Source organism: Scyliorhinus canicula, chromosome 28, assembly GCF_902713615.1.
Source record: "Scyliorhinus canicula chromosome 28, sScyCan1.1, whole genome shotgun sequence".
NCBI classification, from domain to species: Eukaryota; Metazoa; Chordata; class Chondrichthyes; order Carcharhiniformes; family Scyliorhinidae; genus Scyliorhinus; species Scyliorhinus canicula.
In genome coordinates, this window is record NC_052173.1 from 17363587 (window position 1) to 17389121 (window position 25535).

Genomic DNA, 25535 nt, shown 5'->3' on the forward strand with positions numbered 1-25535 from the left:
GGGATCGAACCCGGGTCCTGTGCCACCATGCCGCCCTATGACTGGTGGTGATTTAACCTGAGGATCACCACACCTCCGACGAGGGGCAAGGTTGAGAAGGTGGGGCCTTCATGATAACCTCACGACTATAATGGAACTTGCTACCTACGAGAGGGGTGGAAGTAGAGATGATCAATGATTTCAAAATGAAATTGGATGGGCAGAACAACCTACTTCTGTGCCATTCACCTGAAGAAGGAGCCGTGCTCCGAAAGCTCGTGTTTGAAACAAACCTGTTGGACTTTAACCTGGTGTTGTAAGACTTCTTACTGTGCTCACCCCAGTCCAACGCCGGCATCTCCACATCATGACTGTGCCATAATGACAGTCTAATCATTGAAGATTTAACTCAATGTTGAAGATTTGATACCATATTCAGTCATATTCGCTGAAGATTCAATATTTTGCACTTTGAAACATTTTCAAAGCTTTGTACAAGCGCAAAAAGAAATGCGAGACAGAGAAATACTTTACAGTTGGCCTGACAGGAATTTGTAGATGGTTTATTAAAGTGCTTGTAACATTTTTCAAATATACCTCTCCATGTTTTAAGGTCTTAAAATGTAGTACCCTATTATCAATATCATAAATGAATTGAAACAAAATCAGCAAGTGGAAAAGGGTTTGAATCAAAGTCTCCCACAAGTAAATGGCTATAGCTTGGCTGAATTGATGTTTAATGCTGGGGAAATCTGTCAGTCAGTCAGGATTCCAACTAATTAAGAACAGGATTGGACTTGATTGTGAAGCCCATAAATGCGAAATAGCCAATCATCTGGCTAATGGGTGATTGAAGGCCAATGAGGTCCCAGACTGCTGCACTTCAGTAAGTTGATAAGAGGTGGGAAAATTGAGTTACAAATGCAGATCTAGGCTACGAGGGGCTTTTCACAGTACCTTCATTGAAGCCTACTTGTGACAATAAGTGATTATTAGTATTAGATTGGACAAATAGATTGCATGCTTAATATTTGTTCAACAAAGTGAGTTCATCAATATTGAATTAATTCTGTGGGAGGAAACATTTTACAACAGGTGGCTGTTTAGCCATCGAGGCCTTCCATGCCTGGTTGGGGCCGTAGGGGCCGGATTGCTTTATATACCCTCGAAATCACATTTTGATTTGATGTTTGCCATGTTTCTGGTGCTCTTTGTTATGTTTGGGCACTGCCCTTATCAGGAGTGGTCCCTTTTAATGTGTCTGTTTGTTTCTTTTAGTATAATCAGATGATCAACCTGAAAAGACTGGCTGTTTAGGCGTTTTCAATTATTTAAAGACTCCCCCCTGGGCTGTGTCTGTGTGGGTCTCACCCCCACAACCCAAAGGTGGGCAGGCCAGGTAGATTGGCCACTCTTTTGAGGTCCACCAATGAAACAAACTGAGGGACAAAGAAAAAAAGGGCTGCTCCTGTTAGGGGCACTGCACGAACATAACAAAGATCAACAGAAACTTAAAAAACATTGAATAAGAATGCAATTAAAGGGGTTGATAAAGCACCCCGACTGCTGTGGTGCCCACTGGGCATAGAAGGTGCCTTGGATTGGCCAGGCTAAATTGCCCCTTCATTGGAAAAATAAAATTGGGTACTCTAATTTATTTCAGAAAATTATGGAAAGATTTTTATTTTAAGTTTCTAAAATACCAAAAGATGAATTCTGTTCACTTAATTTGGGAGAAATTAGTTTGTTGAAACCTAAAATCAAATGCTTTCCCCATAAATGTTTCCTCTGATGAGGACAGGCAAGCTTGTGTCGGAAGCCAGGTGGAACCTTTCGCCGTGGTCGCGGTGGCGGGGAGAGCGTGGTTCTGTGACGGACAAGCAATGGCGGCCCCCATGTGTGAGGTGCAGCCTGAACGCGGGAGGGTGGAAAATGAGCAGTGTGAGCCTGGAGCGGCGCCGTACGGCAACTTCGTTAACTATTATCGATTTAATCCTCCAGGGGAGCGGCTGCGACTGATTCCGCCCGCCGATTTAGCGGCAGTGTTCCCGGGAGGAAGAACGGTGGCGCTGGACGTGGGCTGTAACTGTGGGGTAGGAGCCTAATCTCCTAGGCCTGAGCCTCCAGTTAGAATCGGCTGTGAGCAGCTAACAATGAATCTGAAAGGCGCAAAATCCACCATAGTATCACGTGAAGTAAATTTTTACCTCATAATTTGAATGCTTGAAAAAAAATCATAGATTTTGCCACGATTGCATATCGCCCAGATGTTGTAGGAGGTCCAAATAACATGTTTCTTTAAAGTACCTAATTATTTTTCCCCCAATTAAGGGGCCATTTAGCCTGGCTAATCCACCCCTGTGCCCGGTGGACACTGTAGGGGTTGGGAGGCTTTATTGACCCCTTTAATTGCACTCTTCTTTGATGTTTTTAAGTTTCCATTGATCTTCGCTATGTTCGGGCAGTGCCTCAATTTGTTTGCTTTCTTCTGTTTCGTTGGTGGACCTCAAAAGAGTGGCCAATTCACCTAACCTGCACATCTTTGGGTTGTGGGGTGAAACCCACGCAGACACGGGAAGAATGTGCAAACTCCACACGGACTGTGACCTGGAGTCAGCAGCGAACCTGGGTCCTTGGTGTCGAGAGACAGCAGTGCTAACCATTGTGTAACCCTGCCGCCTGACAATGATATTTTCTGCATGTCTCACTGTTAGCCGTTATAATGCTGTCGTCAGATTCATTTTAGTACAGCAAAAATGACATCCCTTAATGTTCTGGCATAATTCATCGCAAATTGCTCCCTTTTCTCAGCAGTCTTTTGACTTGTGCATCTTCCTAATTCAGTGTTTTTCAAACTTTCTTTCCGGGGACCCATTTTTACCAGCGGCCGACCTTCGCAGCCCACGCCGGCCGACCTTCACGGTCGATGCCGGCTGACCTTCGTGACCCACCATTTTCTCTCGCCTTGTTTGCTAGCTGACAAAATGGAAGAAATGGTTTTGGGTCCCTTTGGCCCTTGTACACGCTTCTCCAATGGAACCTGTTAGATGAAGGTGAAGCTTTCCTGTGTTGGAAAGTATGGAGTCTCCATCTACCCATAGTTAAGCTCCACAGCACAATTGTGGCATAGAACCTGCGGAAATAAGGCTCTGTCAGCGAGACTGTCTTTCCCAATCTTAAATGCGACACCCAGATCCTGACCATTCTTGGAGTAAGAGATTTCTACTTCATCAGCATCAAAGTTCAGAAAGCCGGCTTTTAACGATGCTGGCTGCGAGCGGCCTTCCAAAAGGCTGCAACCATATTAAAAAATTGTGGCCGCACTGCGCAGGTGTGACCGCTCATTGGTGCGCATGTGCAAAACTCTGCATGCGCACCGATGAGCGGGCACGCATGCGCTGTGCGGTCGCATTTTTTTTTGTATGGTCGCAGTCTTTTTGAAGATCGCTCACAGCTGGCATTGTTAAAAGCTGACGTTTGCGTGCGAATTTGCGCAATCAGGAGCGCCGCGACTCTCATGACGCCTGCCAGCGACCCACCTGCGGGTCGCGCCCCCGACTTTTAAAAATGCCTGGCCTAATTCATAGCCAGCCTTTTAAATATTAGTATATGTTTGCACTTAAAACGGTGTGATCCCCCCCCCCCCCCCCCCCAACACCCCACACCCCACACCAACTGATATCTTGGCAGCAGTGCTGAGTTTATTATAGAATCCCTACAGAGAATCCCACCAACGCCCACTCCTCCACCCTATTCCTGTAACCCCACTTAGTCTTTGGAACCTAAGGGACAATTTAACATGGCCAATTCACCTAACCTGCACATCTTTGGACTGTGGGAGAAAACTGGAGCACCCGGAAGAAACACACGCAGACACGGGGAGAAAGTGCAAACCCCACACAATCAGTCAACCAAGGCCGGAATTGAACGGTTCCCTGGTGCTGTGAGGTAGCAGTGCTAACCACTGAGCCGCCACATGTCGAAAAGGAAAACATCGGATTTGTATACAGTCAAGTACAAATCCCATGTCCAGGCAGTTTTGCAAATCAGTGGATGTGGTTGGGTTAGGGAAATCAGTAATCCTCCAATGACAATTCTTGTCCAGCTTTAACCAGGCCTGGGTGCAGAGCTAAAGACAGAAAATACTGGACAAACTCTGCAGGTCTGGCAGCATCTATGGAGAGAGAAACAGCAAACGTTTTGAGTCCTATAGAAAGGTCATATGGACTCAAAACTGTGTTTCTCTCACCACAGGTGCTGTCAGACCTGCTGGGTTTATCCAACGTTTTCTGTTTTCATTTCAAACTCCCAGTATCCGCAGTGTTTTTCCTTTATCTGGGTGCAGAGCTTTTACATAGATTACATAGAATTTACATAGAATTTACAGTGCAGAAGGAGGCCATTCAGCCCATCGAGTCTGCACCGGCTCTTGGAAAGAGCACCCTACCCAAGGTCAACACCTCCACCCTATCCCCATAACCCAGTAACCCCACCCAACACTAAGGGCAATTTGGGACACTAAGGGCAATTTATCATGGCCAATCCACCTAACCTGCACATCTTTGGACACTAAGGGCAATTTATCATGGCCAATCCACCTAACTCGCACATCTTTGGACTGTGGGAGGAAACCGGAGCACCCGGAGGAAACCCACGCACACACGGGAAGGATGTGCAGACTCCGCACAGGCAGTGACCCAAGCTGGAATTGAACCTGGGATCCTGGAGCTGTGAAGCGATTGTGCTATCCACAATGCTATCGTGCTGCCCTATTTTGTAGTAGCTTATTATTAGTAGTGTGCAACTGCTGGAGATTTAGCAAGCTGTGCTATTTTCCAAACTGGTGTCCATTTGGCTGTGCATTTTTCCATGTTGTTTAACATGGGACATAGTACAGTACAGAAGGAGGCCATTTGGTCCAACAAGTTGGGCTCTTTGGAAGAACAGTCCAATTAGTACCACTTTCTTTCACCCCATATCCCTACATTTTATTTTCTGCTCCAGTCCTCTCTTCTTTTGGGGCTAATATTGAATCTATTCCCATCCCCCAAATCAGGCAGTGCATTCCAAGCCCAAACAGTAGTTTAACTTTTATTTTCCACCATCACTGTCTGAATCAGGCGCTGGTATACAGACCAATGCAGAGTAAAGCTCCCTCTGCTCTGTCCCAAGAATGTGTGCCATTGTTCCAACTGAAGAAAAGTACCCCTGACTCACTCCCCTGCCCCTAATTTTATCCTCCTCCCCATTAAACCTTTTCATACTGGTTGTTCTCCCTGGTATGGGCCACATCATGCAGGGAGTGCAAATGTGAAGTCTGATGGCGAACAACTGGTTTAAACATTTGCCATCCGACCTGGCTGGACTACATTGGATCATGCTGCCATTCCTTCCTCCAGCCCACCGAATCAAACCCCTCCCATAGCCCTGAACTTGCATTTTCCATTCGCTTTCTCCTGTCTCCCCACATGCCCTCTCCAAGCTCATCTTTCCCATGAGATGCACCTCCTGATCCTAAAAAAAACGCTAATCACCAATGTTCCCCCTCATTTCTGAGTGTGCTGTTCTAACTGAAGGTCTGGCCTGTGAGGGAACACGTGGATTGGTGCACAGCTTGGAAGGAACCTTGCTGACCACACAGCTTGCCATCCTGACCAACCCCCCTCATGTTCGTCGCTATTGCTAGCAGTTCCCTCTCCTCGGTTACTCGCACCTTCCTCCTCAAATCTGCTGTCATTAACGCATCCCTCGATAAATCCACCATGAATCCCTCTGCTTGCAATGCACCACCCCATCTCCAACATCTTTCCCCTGCAAAGTCCTTTAACATGCTGTTACTACCCAAATACATGCTCCTCTTTCTTGCAACTTCATGTCTCCCCTTAAATCAAGTTTCTGCCCTTGCTGTAGCCATGAAACGGCCCTGATCAAAGTCACAAATGACATCCTTTGAGACTGTGACCTTGATGCACTCACTGTCTGCTGATATCTCTGCATCCTTTGACGTGGTAAACCATAAGGTCATCTCCAAAATCTCACTGTTCTCTATCTTGGGGTAGAACTGCCTTTGCCTGGTTCTGTTCTTATCTATCGGGTTGCAGCCAGAGAATCACTGCAGTGGCTTCTCTTTCCTTTCCTTCACTCTTGCCTCGTGCCCCTGAGGATCTATCCTCAGAACTCCTCCCATTTCCCATCTTCATGCTGCCTCTTGACCACATCTGAAAACACCATGTTGAGCACACACACACCCACAACATATGTTAAATGTGCCTGTTTATAATATAATGCACCAAGCAAACAGGAATTTACTTTGCTTGTAATCCATAAACACTGTCTTTAGATTTTTGATTTTCATGGATGTTTGTCTTTTATGCTTTGTAAGTTAGAATGTCAATGTCTTCCTTAGGATTTCAGCATTGCCATGTATAAGCACCTGTGTGACCTGAAAGAAAACCTGAAGTGGGTTACTCCGGGTGGAATGGACCTGAAGCTCCTTGGTTGTGACATTGATGCTGACCTGATTCAAAGAGCAACTGAATCCAACTCCTTTCCTGAATCCATTTCGTATGTTACTTTGGATGTCATGGACCCTGCTTCCCGAGTGGCCGTGTTGAAGCCTTACTTGGGTAAATTCGACCGCACTGCTTTTGACATTTGCTTTTGTATGTCTGTAACAATGTGGATCCATCTCAACCACGGCGACCAGGGGCTACTGGATTTCCTATTGTGTGTATCGGGACTTTGCAAGGCGTTGCTGATTGAACCACAGCCCTGGAAGTGCTATCGCTCTGCAGCCCGCAGACTGCGCAAGCTGGGCCACAGCAAGTTTGACCATTTCAAAAGCCTCTGTATTAAAGGGGACGTGGCCCAGAAGATTCAGCAGTTCCTGATAACTGATTGCAAGATGGAACTGGTTCGGTGTTTTGGAAGCACCAGTTGGGACAGGAGTTTACTGCTTTTTAAAAAAAGTTCTTTGAGCCAAGACTGAATAAGCCAAACGTTTCAAGCAGCTGCCATTTGTTCACAAGGCACTTTATTCTATTCTGCGTTTCAAATTAAAACATTTTAAAAAAAACTACACTGAAACGATCTGTTTTTATTCATCTTGGCTGACTTGAGACAGATTATTTTCCCTTGAACAGACATTAAGCTAACTGGTCGATAATTATCCAGGTTAGCTCTTTCTTGAGAATGATAATCATCTTTATTGTCACAAGTAGGCTTGCATTAACGCTGCAATGAAGTTACTATGAAAAGCCCCTCGTCGCCACATTCCGGCGCCTGTTCGGGGTCACAGAGAGAGAATTCAGAATGTCCAATTCATCCAACAGCACGTCTTTCGGGACTTGTGGGAGGAAACCGGAGTACCCCGGAGGAAACCCACACAGACACGGGGAGAACGTGCAGACTCCACACAGACAGTGACCCAAGCTGGGAATCGAACCCGGATCCCTGGCGCTGTGAAGCAACAGTGCTAACCATTGTGTGACCCAATATGGGTGTTACATTGGCCACTCTAGCACACAACCACTTGTGTGAACTGTGAAATCCATGGATTTGGCTGTTCCTTTTCTGTCCCTACCCCATTCATCCCCACCTCCTGCAGGATGTATCCCATTAGTAGTCCTGGCACCTTGGCCTTCAGCCAAACTAATGTCTGTATGTTCTTTTTAATATAAATTTTTAGACAACCCAATTCATTTTTTTCCAATTAAGGGGCAATTTAACCTGGCCAATCCACCTACCCTGCACATCTTTGGGTTGTGGGGGTGAAAAACCCACGCAGACACGGGGAGAATGTGCAAACTCCACATGGACAGTGACCCGGGATTGAACCTGGGACCTTGGCGCCGTGAGGCAGCAGTGCCACCGTGCTGCCCTGTCTGTATGTTCTTGATCATTTTTTAACCAGTTTGAGATTTGCCTCCTTCCCATTTGTAAATATTTAGTATTCCTGTAGAGTTTTCAGTTGAACCTTTTACATAATCCCTTTCCTACTCTTTCACCTGATGTTGGTACAATATTTTCATGTTAATATTTGGGAATTTTGCCTGATCCCATTAAATTGTGAAGCCAACTCAATGGGCCAAATGGTTTCCTTCTGCTCCCTTGTCCCTTTCTAAACCTCTCATTTTTTTTTATCCTACCTACAGACTTCTGACACTCTTCAATTTTAGTTGGCTCCTAATCCATCCACAGTTGAAATTCGGACTACACTTTAAAATAATTTATTCTGCAGCTTTTTTTCCCCCATGTCCCGTTGAGATTGGTACTCAGAACTTTAGGTCAATATTTTCCATCTTGCCTCAGCAATCCCAGTCCTCCCCTCTTGAAATCTGCCCCATTCCAACCCCTTGTGTTTTGTTTCTCACTTTTTCTTTCTAATTGGATCTTAAACCAAATCATATTATTGTCACTATTCCTTTTATCTACCTATTTTAGCCATTTAACTAGATCTAGCAACACCTCTTATAGACATACCTCCACGCTCTTGAGGAAGGAGTCCTGTATACATTTTCGGAACACTCCCTTTCGCCTCTGAGCAGGTAATTTAAAATCTCTCCGAACCGTAATTGTCTCTTTCATCTGCAATGAAGCCCCTAGTCGCCACATTCGGGTACACAGAGGGAGAATTCAGAATGTCCAATTCGCCTAACAGCACATCTTTTGGGAGGAAGCCGGAGCACCCGGAGGAAATCCACGCAGACACGGGGAGAACATGCAGACTCTGCACAGACAGTGACCCAAGCCGGGAATCGATCCTGGGACCCTGGCTCTGTGAAGCAACAGTGCTAACCCCCATGCTACCGGGCAATTTCTTCATGTTTTTGGTGGAAATGGTGTCAACTGTGGTTCAGGTAGGGCAGCATGGTGGCACAGTGGTTAGCACTGCTGCCTACGGCGCTGAGGACCCGGGTTCGAATCCCTGCCTTGGGTCACTGTCCGTGTGGAGTTTGCACATTGTCTGCATGGGTTTCACTCCCACAACCCAAAGATGTGCTGTTAGGTGGATTGGCCGCACTAAATTGCCCCTTTATTGGGGGAAAAAAAACTAATTGGGTACTCTAAATTTAAAAAGAAAACTGGTTCAGGTCAGCAGCATTCCTACTTCTGAGTTCCAAGGTTCCGCAGCAAGACTGGAGCACCCCAAATCGAGGCTGACACTCCCGAGCAGGACTGGGGCTGGGAATGCTGCACTGCCGGAGGTGCTGTCTCTTGGATGAGGCCCATCTGCAGCTGGGATGGATGCAAAAGATCTTGTCGCACTCTTTCGAAGGAGAGCGGGTGAGTTATTCCAGATGTCCTGGCTAATATTTGTCCACCCGCAATCAACGTCATAATAACACATCTGGCCATTATCACGGTGCAGGTAGTGGCAGCTTGCTGAGAGCAAATTAACTGTTGTGATTCTCATGTGACGATACTTCAAAAATTCCTTTGTTGGCTATAAATTGCTTTGAGACATCTGGTGGCCTTGAAAAATACAATAAAAATGCAAGGTATTAATCCTGCAGTTAGACTTTTCCATCAGTAAGGAATTGTCTTCGGGGGATTCCAAACAGCTCATTAGAATTCTTTGCCTGTGCGTGACTTTATGAGGTTGTATTTGCGCCCAATCTTTTCTGAGCCCAACTGTTGGTCTTCCAACTGCTTATTATTGAGCGTAGCAGAGACGCCTGCACTTGATGCCGTCTTCTCAAACATATAATCTGCAAATGCGACCGCTGGTTTTTGTTGGGGTCGGCTCCATAGATAGTGAAGATGGAAATAACCAGTTACTCTGCTTTACCTTGTGGTAGCTGAGGGGGCTGGGAGATGTCAGCTGGCTGGAGACCTGGCTCCCAAGGTCTGAATAATAATCTATATTATTGTCACAAGTAGGCTTACATTAACACTGCAATGGAGTAATTGTAAAAACCCCCTAGTCGCCACATTCCGGAGCCTGTTCGGGTCACAGAGGGAGAATTCAGAATGTCCAATTCACCTAACAGCACGTCTTTCGGGAATTATGGGAAGGAACCTGAGCACCCGGAGGAAACCCACGCAGACACGGGGAGAACGTACAGACTCCGCACAGACAGTGACCCAAGCCGGGAATCGAACCTGGGACCCTGGAGCTGTGAAGTAACAGTGATAACCACTGTGCTACTGTTGTACCTGCGAATGGTACCACAGGAGCCGCGTAGCCCTGCTGTTAACTTAGGAAGAGGAGTGTTTTCTTTTTCTCTTCTGTTCTATATATACATATATATTATTCTGTGTACATAACTGTTAATATACTTTGTTCAATATTCCAATAAAAACATTTTTTAAATTTAGAGTACCGAATTCATTTTTTCCCAATGAAGGGGCAATTTAGCGTGGCCAATCCACCTACTCTGCAAATCTTTGGGTTGTGGGGGCGAAACCCACGCAAACACGGGGAGAATGTGCAAACTCCACACGGACAGTGACCCAGAACCGGAATCGGACCTGGGACCTGGGCGCCGTGAGGCAGCAGGGCTAACCCACTGCGCCACCGTGCTGCCCATAAAAAACGTTCATTTAAAAAAAACTTAAGAACAGGAGGAGGCCATTCAGCCTGTCGAGCTTGCTCCACCGTTCAATATGATCATGGCTGATTGAACACTTCAATATGTTTTACCCCTCACTATCCCCATAACCCTTTACTGTATTGTTAATCAGAAATCTATCGATCTCTACTTTAAACAAACTCACTGACTGAGTTTCCACAGCCTCTGGGATAGAGAATTCCAAAGATTCACAACCCTCTGAGTTAATCCTAAGTGGCTTTCCCCTTATTTTGAAATTGTGCTTCTTTCCGACTAATCTGCCATGGGCCTCCTCAGGACGTTTGTTTTAATTTCTCCTGTGTTGCGAGATGTGATAAATGGTGTGCGACAGGGATCCGTGCTGGGGCCTCGACGTTTTGCAATTTATATAAATGATTTGGAGGCATCCAAGGTTGCTATACTTGCTGAATGATGCAAAGCTAGGTAGGCAAGTAAGATGTGAAGAGGACGTAAGGCTACAAAGGGATGTAGATAGGTTAAGTGAGTGTGCACATTAACAAATGGAGTATAATGTGGGTAAATGTGGAATTGTCCATTTTGGCAGGAAAAATAAAAAAGCTGATTATCCAAATGGTTAGAGATTGCAGAGCTCTGAGATGCAGAGGGATCTGGCTGTCCTAGTGGGTGAATTGCAAAAGGTGAGTGCGGGTACAGTAAGTAAGTAGGAAAGCTAATAGAATGTTCTCATTTGTGAAGGGAATTGATTACAAAGGTACGGACGTTGCACAGTTGTACAGGACATTGGTGAGACCACATCTGGAGTATGGTGTACAGTCCTTTCCTTGGATTGCTACCTTGCCGTGGTGGAGAGGCTTGAACGTTCCGTTGATCCGGATCAATGCCATCGGGGTTCTTGAGCTCCTGGTAGAGTCATCCACGACAGTACAGGCAGCACGGTAGCATTGTGGATAGCACAATTGCTTCACAGCTCCATGGTCCCAGGTTCGATTACTGGGTTATAGGGATAGGGTGGAGATGTTGACCTTGGGTAGGGTGCTCTTTCCAGGAGCCGGTGCAGACTTGATGGGCCAAATGGCCTCCTCCTGCACTGTAAATTCTATGATAATCTAGGAGTACGTTTGGAGGGGAGGAACCAGGAAAACGCAATCCCAAACAAGTCCTCAACAGGTGGAAGATACTTGGAGGTCTCAACGGCTGCGATGGCGGATGAAGGCTGCAGCAGCAGAGAGATACCCAATCGTCAAGGTTCCCTTGCCAATGGAACTGGACCTACCCTCTGTCAAGGACCATGTGTCTGCTGATGTGCAATGACATACCACGTTAAAGATGTTCTGTACCAGGCGTCTACCTAGAGGAAACCAGCGCACCCCCACACAGACCAGCCATGTGGCGATCGACAGAAGGTGACCGAGATAGGATCGTGCGATCTGAAAGTCCCAAGCTTCGGACCGACAGGTGGTTTAATTCAGTCATCTCGCTCTTGGAATAGGAACAGGAGAGCGCTACAGCAGCTTTCTTCACAACTGAATCTTCTCTTCCGGATCCACTCTGCTCATCCCGCATGGGGTAAGGGTGAGAAAAGGTGCCCTAAAAATAGTCTGTTCCGTTCCCAGCCTGCTGGAATGGCATCCAGCAGGCTCATCTGCCTGTGGTCAGAAAATCAAAGTTAAACTGGATTTCAGGTGGCAAAGAGGAGAGTTCATCAGTTAGCCACGGCGGAGATACAAAGAACCAGGGAAATGGAGAACCAATAGTGGACTGAGAAAGCTAAGGAGCTGCAACTCCTCACTGATGAGCATTACACCCGGGGTTTCACTGGCAACAAGGCCAGGACCCAATAGTCTAGGCCTCAAACCGGTGCGGAGTAAGGTCGAAACCCTCTTGAGAGACTAAGAAAACATTGGCCTTCAATGGAGAGAACACTTGTAAACCGTGAGACAACTATAGATGAGGCGATGTTTGAGGAAATCCCCCAACTCCCCATCAAAGTTGATCCACCAAATGTGGTTGAAGTTGAAGCCGCCATTAAACACATGAAGAACGGAAAAGCTGCAGGAGTGGAGGGGATCCCACGGAGATTTTCAAACTTGGAGGTGAAGACGTCGCCCATCATTTCATCAACTGTTGCTGAAAATCTGGGATAGAGAAGAAATTCCTACCAACATCTTCAAGAAAGGAGACTAAGCCGACTGTGGGAACTACCGAGGAATCTCCCGAACTCCATCGCTGGGAGGCCCATCGCCCAAATCTTCCCTCGTTGCCTTTCCCCAGCCCCAACAAAATCCTTCCAGAAAGCCAGTGTGGCTCCGACAAACCACACTGTGGAACAAAGGACATGATTTTCACTGCTCGGCAACTTCCAAGAGAAATACCAGGAGCAACATCAACCGTTCTACATCGCCTTCATCGATCTGACCAGATGTGGGCGACAGTCCTCACCAATAAGAGACCTTTGACGCCAAGACTGGAGTTAAGCAGGGATGTGTCATCACCCTCACCCCTTTCTCCATCTTCATTGCCATCCTCCTTCACTTCACAAGCAAGCTTTCCAGTGGAGTAGACATCGTCTGCAGGCTGGTCGGAAAATCTTTCAATCACAACCTGTTAAAATGCGAAAAGAAAAGAACACTGACATCGCTCGTGGAGCTTCAGTACGCAGGCGATAATGTCATCTTCACTCCTTCGGAAGAGAATCTCCAAGCCATACTTGGCACCTTCGCGGAAGCATACCAAAGAATCGGTCTCACCCTTGACCTCCAGGAGACTCCAGTCCTTTGCCAACCTGTCCCAGGGCAAGATCTGGTCTCTCCCTCCATCAAGATCAACGGAGAAACCCTCCCACACATGGAACATTAGCCAGACCTGGGGAGCCTCTTCTCCTCAAAGGCTGACATCGATGCGGAGATCCAACATAGAACATCGACTCTGCACCAACCCACTTAAGCCCTCACTTCCACCCTATCCCCGTAACCCAATAACCCCTCCTAACCTCCTCAGGGCAATTTAGCATGGCCAACCCACCTAACCTGCACATCTTTGGACTGTGGGAGGAAACCGGAGCACCCGGAGGAAACCCACGCAGACACGGGGAGAACGTGCAGACTCCGCACAGACAGTGACCCAGCGAGGATTCGAACCTGGAACCCTGGCGCTGTGAAGCCACAGTGCTAACGACTATGCTACAGTGCTGCCCTCTACATCCTATCCAATCTGCAAGATTGCTTTGGACACCCAAGGACGAGTGTCTTTGATGACCGCGACATCCGTGCTGACACCAAGATCCTCGTCTACAAGGTGGTCATCCTCCCAACTCTTCCATACATCTCAGAAACGTGGGCTACGTACAGACAGCACCTCAAGGCCCTGGAGAGGTACCATCACCACTGTCTGAGACTGATTCTCTGCATCAGCTGGGAGGACAGGCTTACTAACATCAATGTCCTTGAAGGAACAAAGAGTACCTGCATCGAGGCCAAGATCATCCCAAACTAAGTCTGCTTGGTCGGCCATGTGCTTCGGATGACAGCCCCGACTTCCAAAGCAAATCTTTTTTGCCCAGCTCAAGGAAGGCTTACGAGGAGGGCAAAGGAAGTGCTTCAAAGACACCCTCAAAGGCTTATCTCAAGAAATGCAACATAGACATCAGTGCCTGGGAGGCCCTTGCTCAGAACAGATCTATTTGGAGGAACCTTTTGATTGAAGGGACACCATTCTTAGAGGACATCCAGCGGCGTGAGGAGGCCCAGTAAAGGAGCATGAGAAAGGATTACCAGCGATCTACAGTCCAAGGACAGATCCCACCTCCCGGAAACACCTTTTCAGTGTGCAGTCGAAGATGCGTGTCTCTGATGGGGCTCATCAACTATGAAAGAACTCACAGAACCCATGGCCAGTAACACGTAGTTTCTTAGGTGGACAACCATACTCATTAGCAAGTGATTGCCGAAGAGGATTATGCACAGTAGTGGTCTCCTTATTTAAGGAATAATGTAAATGTGTTGGAAGCAGTTCTAAGAACGTTCCCTGGACTAATACCAGGAACGGGTGTGTTGTCTTATGAGGGAAGGTTGGACAGGCTAGGCTTGTATCTAATGAAGTTTAGAAGAGTGAGAGGTGATTTGATTAAAACATATAAGATCGTGAGGGGTATTGACAGGATGTTTCCTCTTGGAGGAGAATTTAAAACTCGCGTTCACTGTTTAAACCTTGTGGGCTGGATTCTCCGATTTTGAGGCTATGTCCTGACGCCGGCGTGGGAACGGTGGTGTTTTACGACCTAAAAATCAGTGCAAAATGGCCACCGATCCTCTGCTTTGCTGGGGGCCAGCAGGCAGGCAGCGTAGAGCAGGCGGCTCTCGCTGCAGATACGGCCGTAAAATTGCCGGGTCCGTGGCTGTGCATGCGCGTGGCGGCCAGCAGCGGCCGCACCGTGCAACATGGCGCCGGCCGCTCACGGACCCGGACTGCAAAATAGTGTTCTGCCTTTGACCAGGTTCACGAGCCCCGGATTACCCCCCAACAGTGCCCTCAGCCCTTGCCAAAGTCCACCCCCCAACCCCCCACGCCCGCGGATCTGCTCTCCCTCGACTGTGGCGGCGCTGGACTGAGTCCGCAGCTGCCACGCCGGGTTCCCGACAAATAATAGCATGAGAGACCCACGCTGTCGAGAACTCGGCCGGTCGGGGGCGGAGCATTGGGGGAGGGCCTTGGGTAACGTCCTGAGGCCGTCCGTGCGGCGTGCTCCTCGAGTCTGCCGTTTTGGAGGGAGCGGAGCATTGTCAAAGCGGCGCCCCAGATTTTGTCACCAACTTGGATTCACCCGCCGATCGTTGAATGTGATTTCGGCATCGGAGACCGGAGAATCCGGCCCAGATTGTCGCTCATTTAAAACGGAGCTGAGGAGAATTATTTTCTCTCAGAGTGGGGTGAGTCTCTGGAAATCTCTTCCTCAAAAGGCAGTGGGAACAGAATCTTTGACTATTTTAAGGCAGAGCTCGATAGATTCTTGATGAACAAGAGGTTATCGGGGTCGGCAGGAATATGGAGTTGATCAACCACGATCTTATTGAATGGCGGGGCAGGCTCGAGGGGCCAAGTGGCCTTCTCCTGCTCCTAATTCGTATGTTCATAGCTGCCTCATCAAAATTGGAGCTCTTGGTCTACATTGAGATTACTGGCTTTTGCAGTGGCAATGATTCTGAAGCCAGCAATGTTTGCTCTTGTTTCTCCTCCAAGATTCACATCTGAAGTCTGCACACTTAAATGGAGAAATCCAGAAGTTGCTCTCCTTGAATCTGTTCATCTTCCTGTTGAATTTTCCCTCCAGTCTGCAATCAAGTACAAATCATTGAACCGCAATCCTTTTATGAAATAGTCTTACGGCAAAAGCCATTGGAAAAGGTGACATAATTACTGCCAAACACTGCTGGCCCCCAAAAACAAATTTTATACTTGTCAAGAAAACTACGCAGCAGAGATTGCTAGATCTCAACAGGGAGCTTTCTTTGAGGTCAGCGGCGAGCACTGCCACTGCGTTGCTGATCAAAAAATCTGAGCTCCTGGTTTTCTTTAGACCCAACCTCTTGTCTCATGGCTGGAGAGTGCTGTAACCAGTGCTTACCACAAGGTGTCACCAACGTGCCAACTTTGCCTCAGAAATTGTTCACCACTGACTTTTACCAAGCCCTCCTCCACACCTCTATTATTGAATAACTGCTGACAATACAATACTGCCTTGGCTATTAGTGTGGAAAATGATCAATTATGGATAGCCCTCCTTTGAGTTGGATTCAGAACTCCATTTGATCTTGCCTCTGGGGTTTCTCTGGTTGCCACCCCTCATTTGTCAACTAATGTTTTCCCAGGGCCTCCTTTTCTGAGCACAGGCAGCACCTTTTGTGGATTTATTGAAACAGGTGTGCAGTTTTTCGGAGATGAGGCTGTCAGGAGATGCCCGACGGTCTGGGAGTGGTTAGCCGTCTGTTTGTTTTATTTGTCAGATTCGCAGCTGGTTCTTTCTCACCTAATTTTCATTGCTGCCTGGCTGTAAACGGGAATTTCCTCCATAAACCCTTGTCACTTGCATACCTCTCTTCCTTTGGAGAGAAAGACTGCCATCAATTGGCACCTTTCGCGACCACACAAAGTCGCAGGGCACTTCACAACCAATTACAGCTGTAGGTTGCAATTACAATGTATATTTCATATAAAATATTCTCTGGTGCATCTAACCCCTCGACGTACCATGGCAGAGAAGCCTTAATGTGGAGATGCCGGCATTGGACTGGGGTGAGCACAGTAAGAAGTCTTACACCAGGTTAAAGTCCAACAGGTTTGTTTCAAATCACTAGCTTTCGGAGCACTGCTCCTTCCTCAGGTGAATGAAGAGATAGGTTCCCGAAACATATATATAGACAAAGTCAAAGATGCAAGACGATGCTTTGAATGCGAGTCTTTGCAGGTAATTAAGTCTTTAAATGAAATGAAATGAAAATCACTTATTGTCACGAGTAGGCTTCGAATGAAGTTACTGTGAAAAGCCCCTAGTCGCCACATTCCGGCGCCTGTTCGGGGAGGCTGGTACGGGAATTGAACCGTGCTGCTGGCCTGCCTTGGTCTGCTCTCAAAGCCAGCGATTTAGCCCTGTGCTAAACAGCCCCTACAGGTCCAACGGAGCAACTGGAGAGAGGGATAATCACAGGTTAAAGAGGTGTGAATTGTCTCAAGCCAGGACGGTTGGTAGGATTTCGCAAGCCCAGGCCAGATGGTGGGGGCTGAATGTAATGTGACATGAATCCAAGGTCCAGGTTGAGGCCACACTTATGTGTGCGGAACTTGGCTATAAGTTTCTGCTCGGTGGTTCTGCGTTGTTGTGCGTCCTGAAGGTCGCCTTGGAGAACGCTTAGCCGGAGATCAGAGGCTGAATGCCCTTGTCTGCTGGTGTCCCCGACTGGAAGGGAACATTCCTGCCTGGTGATTGTCACGCGATGTCCGTTCATCCATTGTCGCAGCGTCTGCATGGTCTCGCCAATGTACCACGCTTCCGGAGAAGCCTTAGACAGTGGTCTTTCCCTATTCAGCCTTCGTGGCAGCTGCCCCAAGCTTTATAATAATAATCTTTATTAGTGTCTGTGGTAGTATGACTAGGGGTATTACGGTACCTTCAGAAGAGAGTTGCCATTGGTGCAGAGGACTCGCTGCCCATTGGCCCGGGTAAGTCATGTGCTTCTCAGCCGATTGGCTGAGAGGTAGGTAGCTCCGCCTACAGGGCGGGATATAAGAACCCGTGTTCCCCGGCAGTCGGCCATTCTTCTGTACGTCTGCTGCCGGGCACACATCTTGTGTATTAAAGCCTTTTGTTTGGATCACATCTTTGCCTCGTCCAATTGATGGTGCATCAGTGTCACAAGTCGGCTTACATTAACACTGCAATGAAGTTACTGTTTAAAGCCCCTAGTCGCCACATTCCCCCGCCTGTTCGGGTCACAGAGGGAGAATTTAGAATGTCCAATTCACCTAACAGCACATCTATGGACTGTGGGAGGAAACCAGAGCACCCGGAGGAAACCCACGCAGACACGGGGAGAACGTGCAGACTCCGCACAGACAGTGACCCAAGCCGGGAATCGAACCTGGGACCCTGGCGCTGTGAAGCAACAGTGCTAACCACTGTGCTACCATGCCAGTGCGTGTCTCGGTACATAGTCCTCGATGTGGAATGTAAAATTAAAACATGAATAGTGAAGGGATTCCAAGGTTTTTTAATTCCTGGTTTGCTATCTGTGAGAACACTTCAAATGTTATTAGTGTTAATCTGCAACAATTCATCGTTGACAGCTCTGCTCCACTGGACCAACGGGTTTTGGGCAGAACAAAGGCAGAAGGCAGGTTAATAGGGTGGAGAAAAAGCTATGTGGGACACTTGCCTTTATCAGTTGAGGCATAGATTACAAAAGCAGGGAGGTCACGTTGGAGTTGGAGAATGTTGATGAGGTCACAGCTGGAGTACAGTGTGCAATTCTGGTCACCACATTATAGGAAGGATGTGATTGCGCTGGAGGGGGTGCAGAGGGGATTCACCAGGATGTTGCCTGGGATGGAACATTTCAGTTCTGAAGAGAGGTTGGATAGGCTTGGGTTGTTTTCTCTGGAGCAGAGAAGACTGAGGGGTGACCTGATCGAGGTGGACAAGGTTATGAGGGGCATGGACAGGGTGGGAAGGGAGCAGCTGTTCTCCTTAGTTAAAGGGTCGGTTACGAGGGGACACAAGTTCAAGGTGAGGGACGGGAGGGTTAGAGGGGATTTGAGGATAAACATTTTTACCCAGAGGGTGGTGAGGGTCTGGAACGCGCTGCCTGGGAGGGTGGTAGAGGTGGGTTGCCTCACATCCTTTAAAAAGTACCCAGATGAGCACTTGGCATGTCATAACATTCGTGGCTATGGGCCAAGTGCTGCTAAATAGGATTAGAGGCCAGGCAAATAGGCTAGGTGTTTTTCATGTGTCGCTGCAGACTCGATGGGCCGAAGGACCTCTTCTGTGCTGTACTATGCTGTGATGCTGTGTCTTTCATTGAGTTGATGGTATGTGTATCTTGGTGTGTGTCTCTGGGACCAGCGCGGAGAGCAGAGTCCTGCGTTAAGAAGCTGCTCAGATTGCACCTCGACAATAACCACTGCATCACTACCTGAAGGTGTGCAGGAGTGACATAGGCTAGACACCAAGTCTTCACTGACATTCAATGGTGAGCTCTTTCTGGGCCAACACTCCCTGATATTTGGGCCACCGACAGGCATTTTCGTGACTTTCCTTGGAATCCGAGCACCTTTTCTGCAATTTTCACCCATCGTCTATTATCCACTCACTGCTGGCTCAGGTTTTGCCAGGTCCAAATGCAGAACAAAGTTCCCTAATTCCACCCCAATAACCTTCCAAATTCCCAAACTCAGAAGTAATTTGCATTGTGTCAGAGTGAAACTTTCGCCAATATGCGCAGTCCTGGCTGGTGATCCAGATAATAATCAGTGACAGGTTTACAGAGTTTTGCACCTCAGACATTGTTTAGGCATAAGTCAAAAACACTCAACCAATTGATGTAGTTCAAGCATTGATTAAAGTTTCTGACGTACAATCAATGGCAGGCATCTTCGTGATACATTTTAACTATATACCGAGGGGGGCAGCACGGTGGCACAGTGGTTAGCATTGTTGCCTACGGCGCTGAGGACCCGGGTTCGAATCCCGGCCCTGGGTCACTGTCCGTGTGGAGTTTGCACATTCTCCCCGTGTCTGCGTGGGTTTCGCCCCCACAACCCAAAGATGTGCAGGGTAGGTGGATTGGCCACGCTAAATTGCCCCTTAATTGGAAAAAATAATTGGGTACGCTAAATTTAAAAAAAAAAACAAAAAAAAAAACTATATACCGAGGGAAAATGTACATTAAACCAGGTTTTGATATTTACAACAGGGAGGAAATGAGCAAATTCCAAACAATTTTTAAAAACTTGTTCATGGGACGGGGGTGTCGCTGGCTTGGCCAGCATTTATTACCCATCCCTGAGGGCATTGAAGAGTCAACCAACACGTGGGCCAGGTAATCATAGAATCCTTCGTATCCCAGCCCTGGGTCACTGTCCGTGTGGAGTTTGCACATTCTCCCCGTGTCTGCGTGGGTTTCACCCCCACAACCCAAAGATGTGCAGGGTAGGTGGATTGGCCATGCTAAATTGCCCCTTACTTGGAAAAAGATCATTGATACTCTAAATTTAATTTTTAAAAAGGTAATCATAGAATTTACAGTGCAGAAGGAGGCCATTCGACCATTGAGTTCGCAACAGTCCTTGGAAAGGGCACCCTACTTAAGCCCACCTCTCCACCCCATCCCTGTAACCCAACCCAAACTTTTGGACACTAAGGGCAATTTAGCATGGCCAATCCACCTAACCTGCACGTCTTTGGACTGTGGGAGGAAACCGAAGCACCCGGAGGAAACCCACACAGACACGGGGAGAACGTGCAAACTCCACACAGACAGTCACCCGAGGTCGGAATCGAACCTGGGTCCCTGGAGCTGTGAGGCAGCAGTGATAACCACTGTGCCACCGTAAGGGCGACAGATTTCTTTCCCCAACGGGCATTAGGGAACCATATGGGTTTTTACGACATTCGAAAATGGTTTCATGGTCATGATTAGACGTTTAATTCCAGATTCTGGGCAGCAGGATGGCGCAGTGGTTAGCACTGTGGTCCCAGGTTTGATCCCGGCTCTGGGTCACTATCTGTGTGGAGTTTGCACATTCTCCCCGTGTCTGCGTGGGTCTCAACCCCACGACCTGAAGATGTGCAGAGTCGGTGGATTGGCCACGCTAAATTGCCCCCGAATTGGATAAAATGAATTGGGTACTCTAAATTTATTTAAAAGAAAAAATATATATTTAAAAATTCCAGATACAATTTTTATCCAATTCAAATTTCACCATCTGCCATGACGGGATTTGAACCCAGTCCCCAGAGCATTACTCTGGATTACTAGTCCAATGACAATACCTCTATGCTACTGCCTCCCCATATTGAGCAATATAGATCATATGGCTTTGGGTGAGACCCTTGACTCACTTTACTGGTACTGAAAGATGCAGGTACACTTGTATTATTTTCCAAACACTTTTCAAATCTTTCATTGGATAAAAGTAACTTTGTTTTTCCCTCTCCAAAGTCTATGATGTGCACAGGTATGTCTGCACAATTATCTCCCTAATATGTACATATATTCATCACCTGTATCTCTAATGTGTGTATATTCTTTCATGTGTATCTCTGTAACTTGCATATATTGTTAGCATGTACACATATTTCTTCACATGCACCTGGAAGATGTATATGTGTTCCTTCTCTTTTATCTCTATGACTTGTGTCACTGCCAGCCCCTGATGAGGTTCCCCAAAAGTTGCTGATCCGGGACGAGACTCCTCGATTTGTCACCGTCCGACTGCGATATCCCCAAATTGTACAAACCTGGGGGGAGGAGGGGTGACTGACTCTATGTCTTTATTAAACTCACCCTCTGCTGGTAGCAACAAAGGTTGAATTCATAAGGTTCCCTTTCCCTTGGATACCTTGTTCAGACCCAACAGTTATGTTGGAAAAAGGAGCCAATTTAACCAGGCTTTCCTGAGTTAAGATCGAGGAAGTTTATTAACGCTTAAAAAGATAACGAGAAATAGGAAAACACACACACTTCTACGAGGAGTAGATGATAATGTGTTGGGCCAACACAGGTTGATTCCAGTCGTTGATTCTTCGGTTCAGATGCTCTGTCGTTTGGCAGAGAGATTTCATTTTGTTTTCCAGCTGTGATCCTTCCGCTGGCTGATTTGACGTTCACAGTCAGAGAGAGAGTTTTAGATCTTCCTGCAAAAGCTGCCTATTTTTGCTGGGGCCCTGCCTCGGATACTGTATCACCTTCAGTGTGGCAAACTTCTAGATGCTGTTTCTCACAGCTCACACACACACCGACACCCAGGCCGGTAGCAGGCTTTTAACCACTTCCCATGTATATTCCGACTGGAGACGCAGGATACACACTCTCGCCGAGGTAATTATGCCCAGGGTCTTTGAGATGAGATAGCAATTATGTTCCTTTGCCTTTACTGGAGATGGTAATCAGTCTTTGAGTGGTTTTGCAAGTAATTTACCTGGAAGCATGTGGAGGAGTATCATTGTTCCTTCGAGAAACACTTTGCAGCCATTCCTGTCAGTGGCTAGTTGTACATTCTCAACCATCTTTGGGGGGTCTGTGTCCATTTTTAAAATATAAAACTGTATTTTTAAGTCCAATTTTGAATAATTCCGTGTTTTTTCATAACACTGAGGAATATTGTGATCAAGAAAATCAGCAAATATTCTGTCAGTAAATTCTATACAACTCCAGTGGAGCCTTATAAATTTATTTTAAAGGCGCCAATTCATTTTTTTTTACAATTAAGGGGCAATTTAGTGTGGCCAATCCACCTACCCTGCACATCTTTGGGTTGTGGGGGTGAGATCTACGTAGACATGGGGAGAATGTGCAAACTCCACACGGACAGTGACCCGGGGCCGGGATTGAACCTGGGACCTCAGCGCCGTGAGGCAGCAGTGCTAACCACTGTGCCACCATGCCACCCTGTGGAGTCTTATAAATGACATCAACTACATATATCAACTATTTGAGTGCTCTTTTAGGTGAATAATTTTTTTTTTCTTTTTTTTTTAAAATTTAGATTAGCCAATTATTTTTCCAATTAAGGGGCAATTTAGCGTGGCCAATTCACCTACTCTGCACATTTTTGGGTTGTGGGGGCGAAACCCACGCAGACACAGGGAGAACGTGCAAACTCCACACGGACAGTGACCCAGAGCCGGGATCGAACCTGGGACCTCAGCGCCGTGAGGCGGTTGTGCTAACCACTAGGCCACCGTGCTGCCCTCTTTTAGGTGAATAATGTTTGCATTGGAGAATTGAACATTTTTCATTTATATCGCCACACTCAGTATTGAGTCTTTGCAACGATTAAGCTGGGTGAAGAGGTAAGAACCTTTCCCTCCCAGAAAACCATCTTAAATGACAACATCAGTCTCGTTTCCTGTTCTGATGTGCTCCTCAGATCAAAATCTCAATTTGTCCCCGATATCTGTGACCAAACTCCACCTTTGCCTGTCCAATGATTAACAAAAATGTATTAATCTTGGTTTCAAGATTAACAGTTGATCAACTGTCATTTGCAGAAGCAAAATCCAAACTTCTACCACCCTCTGCATTCGTGAAAATGTTTCCTCACTCCTGAAATGTCTGGTTCTAATTTTTTAATTGTGCCCTCCACTCCCCAAGTAGCACTAACAGTTTCCCCTCAGTCTACCCCCTTAATAATAATAATCTTTATTGTCACAAGTAGGCTTACATTAACAGTGCAATGAAGTTACTGTGAAAAGCCCCTAGTCGCCACATTCCGGCACCTGTTCGGGTCACAGAGGGAGAATTCAGAATGTCCAATTCACCTCACAGCATGTCTTGTGGGACTTGTGGGAGGAAACCGGAGCACCCGGAGGAAACCCACGCAGACACTGGGAGAACGTGCAGACTCCGCACAGACAGTGACCCAACCCGGGAATCGAGCCTGGGACCCTGGGGCTGTGAAGCAACAGTGCCAACCATTGTGCTGCCGTGCCAACTATATTGAAAACACCAATCAGAATTAGGGCAGCACGGTAGCACAAGTGATTAGCACTGTGGCTTCACAGCACCAGGGTCCCAGGTTCGATTCCCTGCTGGGTCACTGTCGGTGCAGAGTCTGCACGTTCGCCCCGTGTCTGCGTGGGTTTCCTCCGGGTGCTCCGGTTTCCTCCCACAGTCCAAAGATGTGCAGGTTAGGTGGATTGGCCATGCTGAATTGCCCTTAGTGTCCAAAAAGGTTAGGATTGGGTTGGTGGGTTACTGGGATGGGGTGGGTGGGTGGGTGGGTGGGGGCTTAAGTGGGTCGGTGCAGACTTGATGGGCTGAATGGCCACCTTCTGAAAACATAGAATTTACAGTGCAGAAGGAGGCCATTCGGCCCATCGAGTCTGCACTGGCTCTTGGAAAGAGCACCCTTCCAACCGCACACCTCCACCCTATCCCCAGCTTCTTTATCATGTTGTTTAAAGGGATAGATCTGCCAGCGTTGGACAAATCTCTGTTCGCCTCACACCAAAAATGGTAATCTGGTTAAAGTGGACTGGCAAGAGGGAGAGGGGGCACAAGAGATGTCTATGGGTACTCTAAATTTATTTTTAAAAAGCTATGTTGAAAGGCCCGCGTTACACATCCTAGTGGCTTTCTACCAAACAACTTAGACAAGGGGGTCAAAGCTACCGCCTCTCCATCAGGTGGCACAGTGGTTAGCACTGCTGCCTCACAGCGCCAGGGACGCTGTGTCCCTTAGTGTCCAGGGACGTGCAGGTTAGGTTACAGGGGTAGGGCGGGGTAGACAGGAGCGTGTACCTGGGTAGTGCACTATTTTGGAGGGTCGGTGCAGACTCGATGGGCCAAATGGCCTCCTTCTGCAATCTTGGGATTCTGTGATTTGTAGTGAAGACTTGAATTTGTATGATGTGCTTCATGACCTCGGGAACATCCCATAATGCTTCACAGCTAATGACGTACTTTTGAAGTGTAGTCACTGTTGTAATGTGGGAAACACCACACACAGCAATGAGATAGTGACCAGATCATCTGTTTTTAGTGATGTTGATTGGGGGATGGATATTGGCTGAAACACTAAGGTTAACTCCCTGCTCTTCTTCAAACTGATGGAATCCTTGTATCAACGTTAGAGGGCAGACAGGGCCTCAACTGAGAGACAGAGGCCAGAAATCTCTGGTCATCAGGATTCACCGCTGGAAGCTGGAAGCGCACTCCCGCCTGCGTGTTTCCAGGTGGTGTGGGGGTGGCTTCAATGGAAAATCCAATTGACAAGCAGCAGGAAGATGGAATCCCACCGCCAGCAAACAGCACGCAGCCGAGGAACACGCCCAGCTCCTCTGACAGTGCAGCAACCCCTCAGTACTGCACTGAGAGTGTCCGCCTTGATTTCTGTGCTGGAGTGGGATTTGAACCCCGAACCTTTGGCCTTCGATAATTGGGCACCAACTGAGCCGAGGGCTGACCCATCTCGTGCGGAGGAGCAGGTGGGTGATGATGCTGTGCATCGTCGGCACTGCAGCCCCTCTAATGCGTCAATCCACCTTAAAGAGATTGAGGCAGACATGGGGAGAATGTGCAAACTCCACACGGACAGTGAGCCGGGGCTGGGATCGAACCCGGGTCCTCAGCAGCAGTGCTAAACGGTCAGGTCAACTTCAGGCCATGTTTCAAAATGAGGTCTCGAGCTGCTCGCTTGCAAATGAACCACCCAATAATGATGCTCTGCTCCCTTCAACAGCGTACAGCAAGGGGTTTCAGGGAGGGGTGAGAAGTACAGAGTCAAAGGGTGTGCATGCAGGGCGAT

At 47.5% G+C, this 25535-nt stretch overlaps 1 protein-coding gene across 1 annotated transcript; it reads left to right on the forward strand.

Moving 5' to 3' along the window:
• Positions 1-322: 322 nt before the first annotated feature.
• LOC119958140 (RNA 5'-monophosphate methyltransferase) lies at positions 323-7054 on the forward strand. Its single transcript, XM_038786434.1, has 2 exons — positions 323-2072; positions 6386-7054. Exons 1-2 carry the CDS (start codon positions 1863-1865, stop codon positions 6965-6967), a joined length of 792 nt encoding a protein of 263 aa, XP_038642362.1. The 5' UTR covers positions 323-1862; the 3' UTR covers positions 6968-7054.
• The last annotated feature ends 18481 nt before the right edge of the window (positions 7055-25535 follow it).

Coding starts and splice junctions, on each gene's coding strand:
- LOC119958140 (XM_038786434.1), top strand. CDS start 1,863: ATGGCGGCCCCCATGTGTGAGGTGCAGCCTGAACGCGGGAGGGTGGAA. Junction 2,073..6,385: donor ACGTGGGCTGTAACTGTGGG/GTAGGAGCCTAA, acceptor TGTCTTCCTTAG/GATTTCAGCATTGCCATGTA.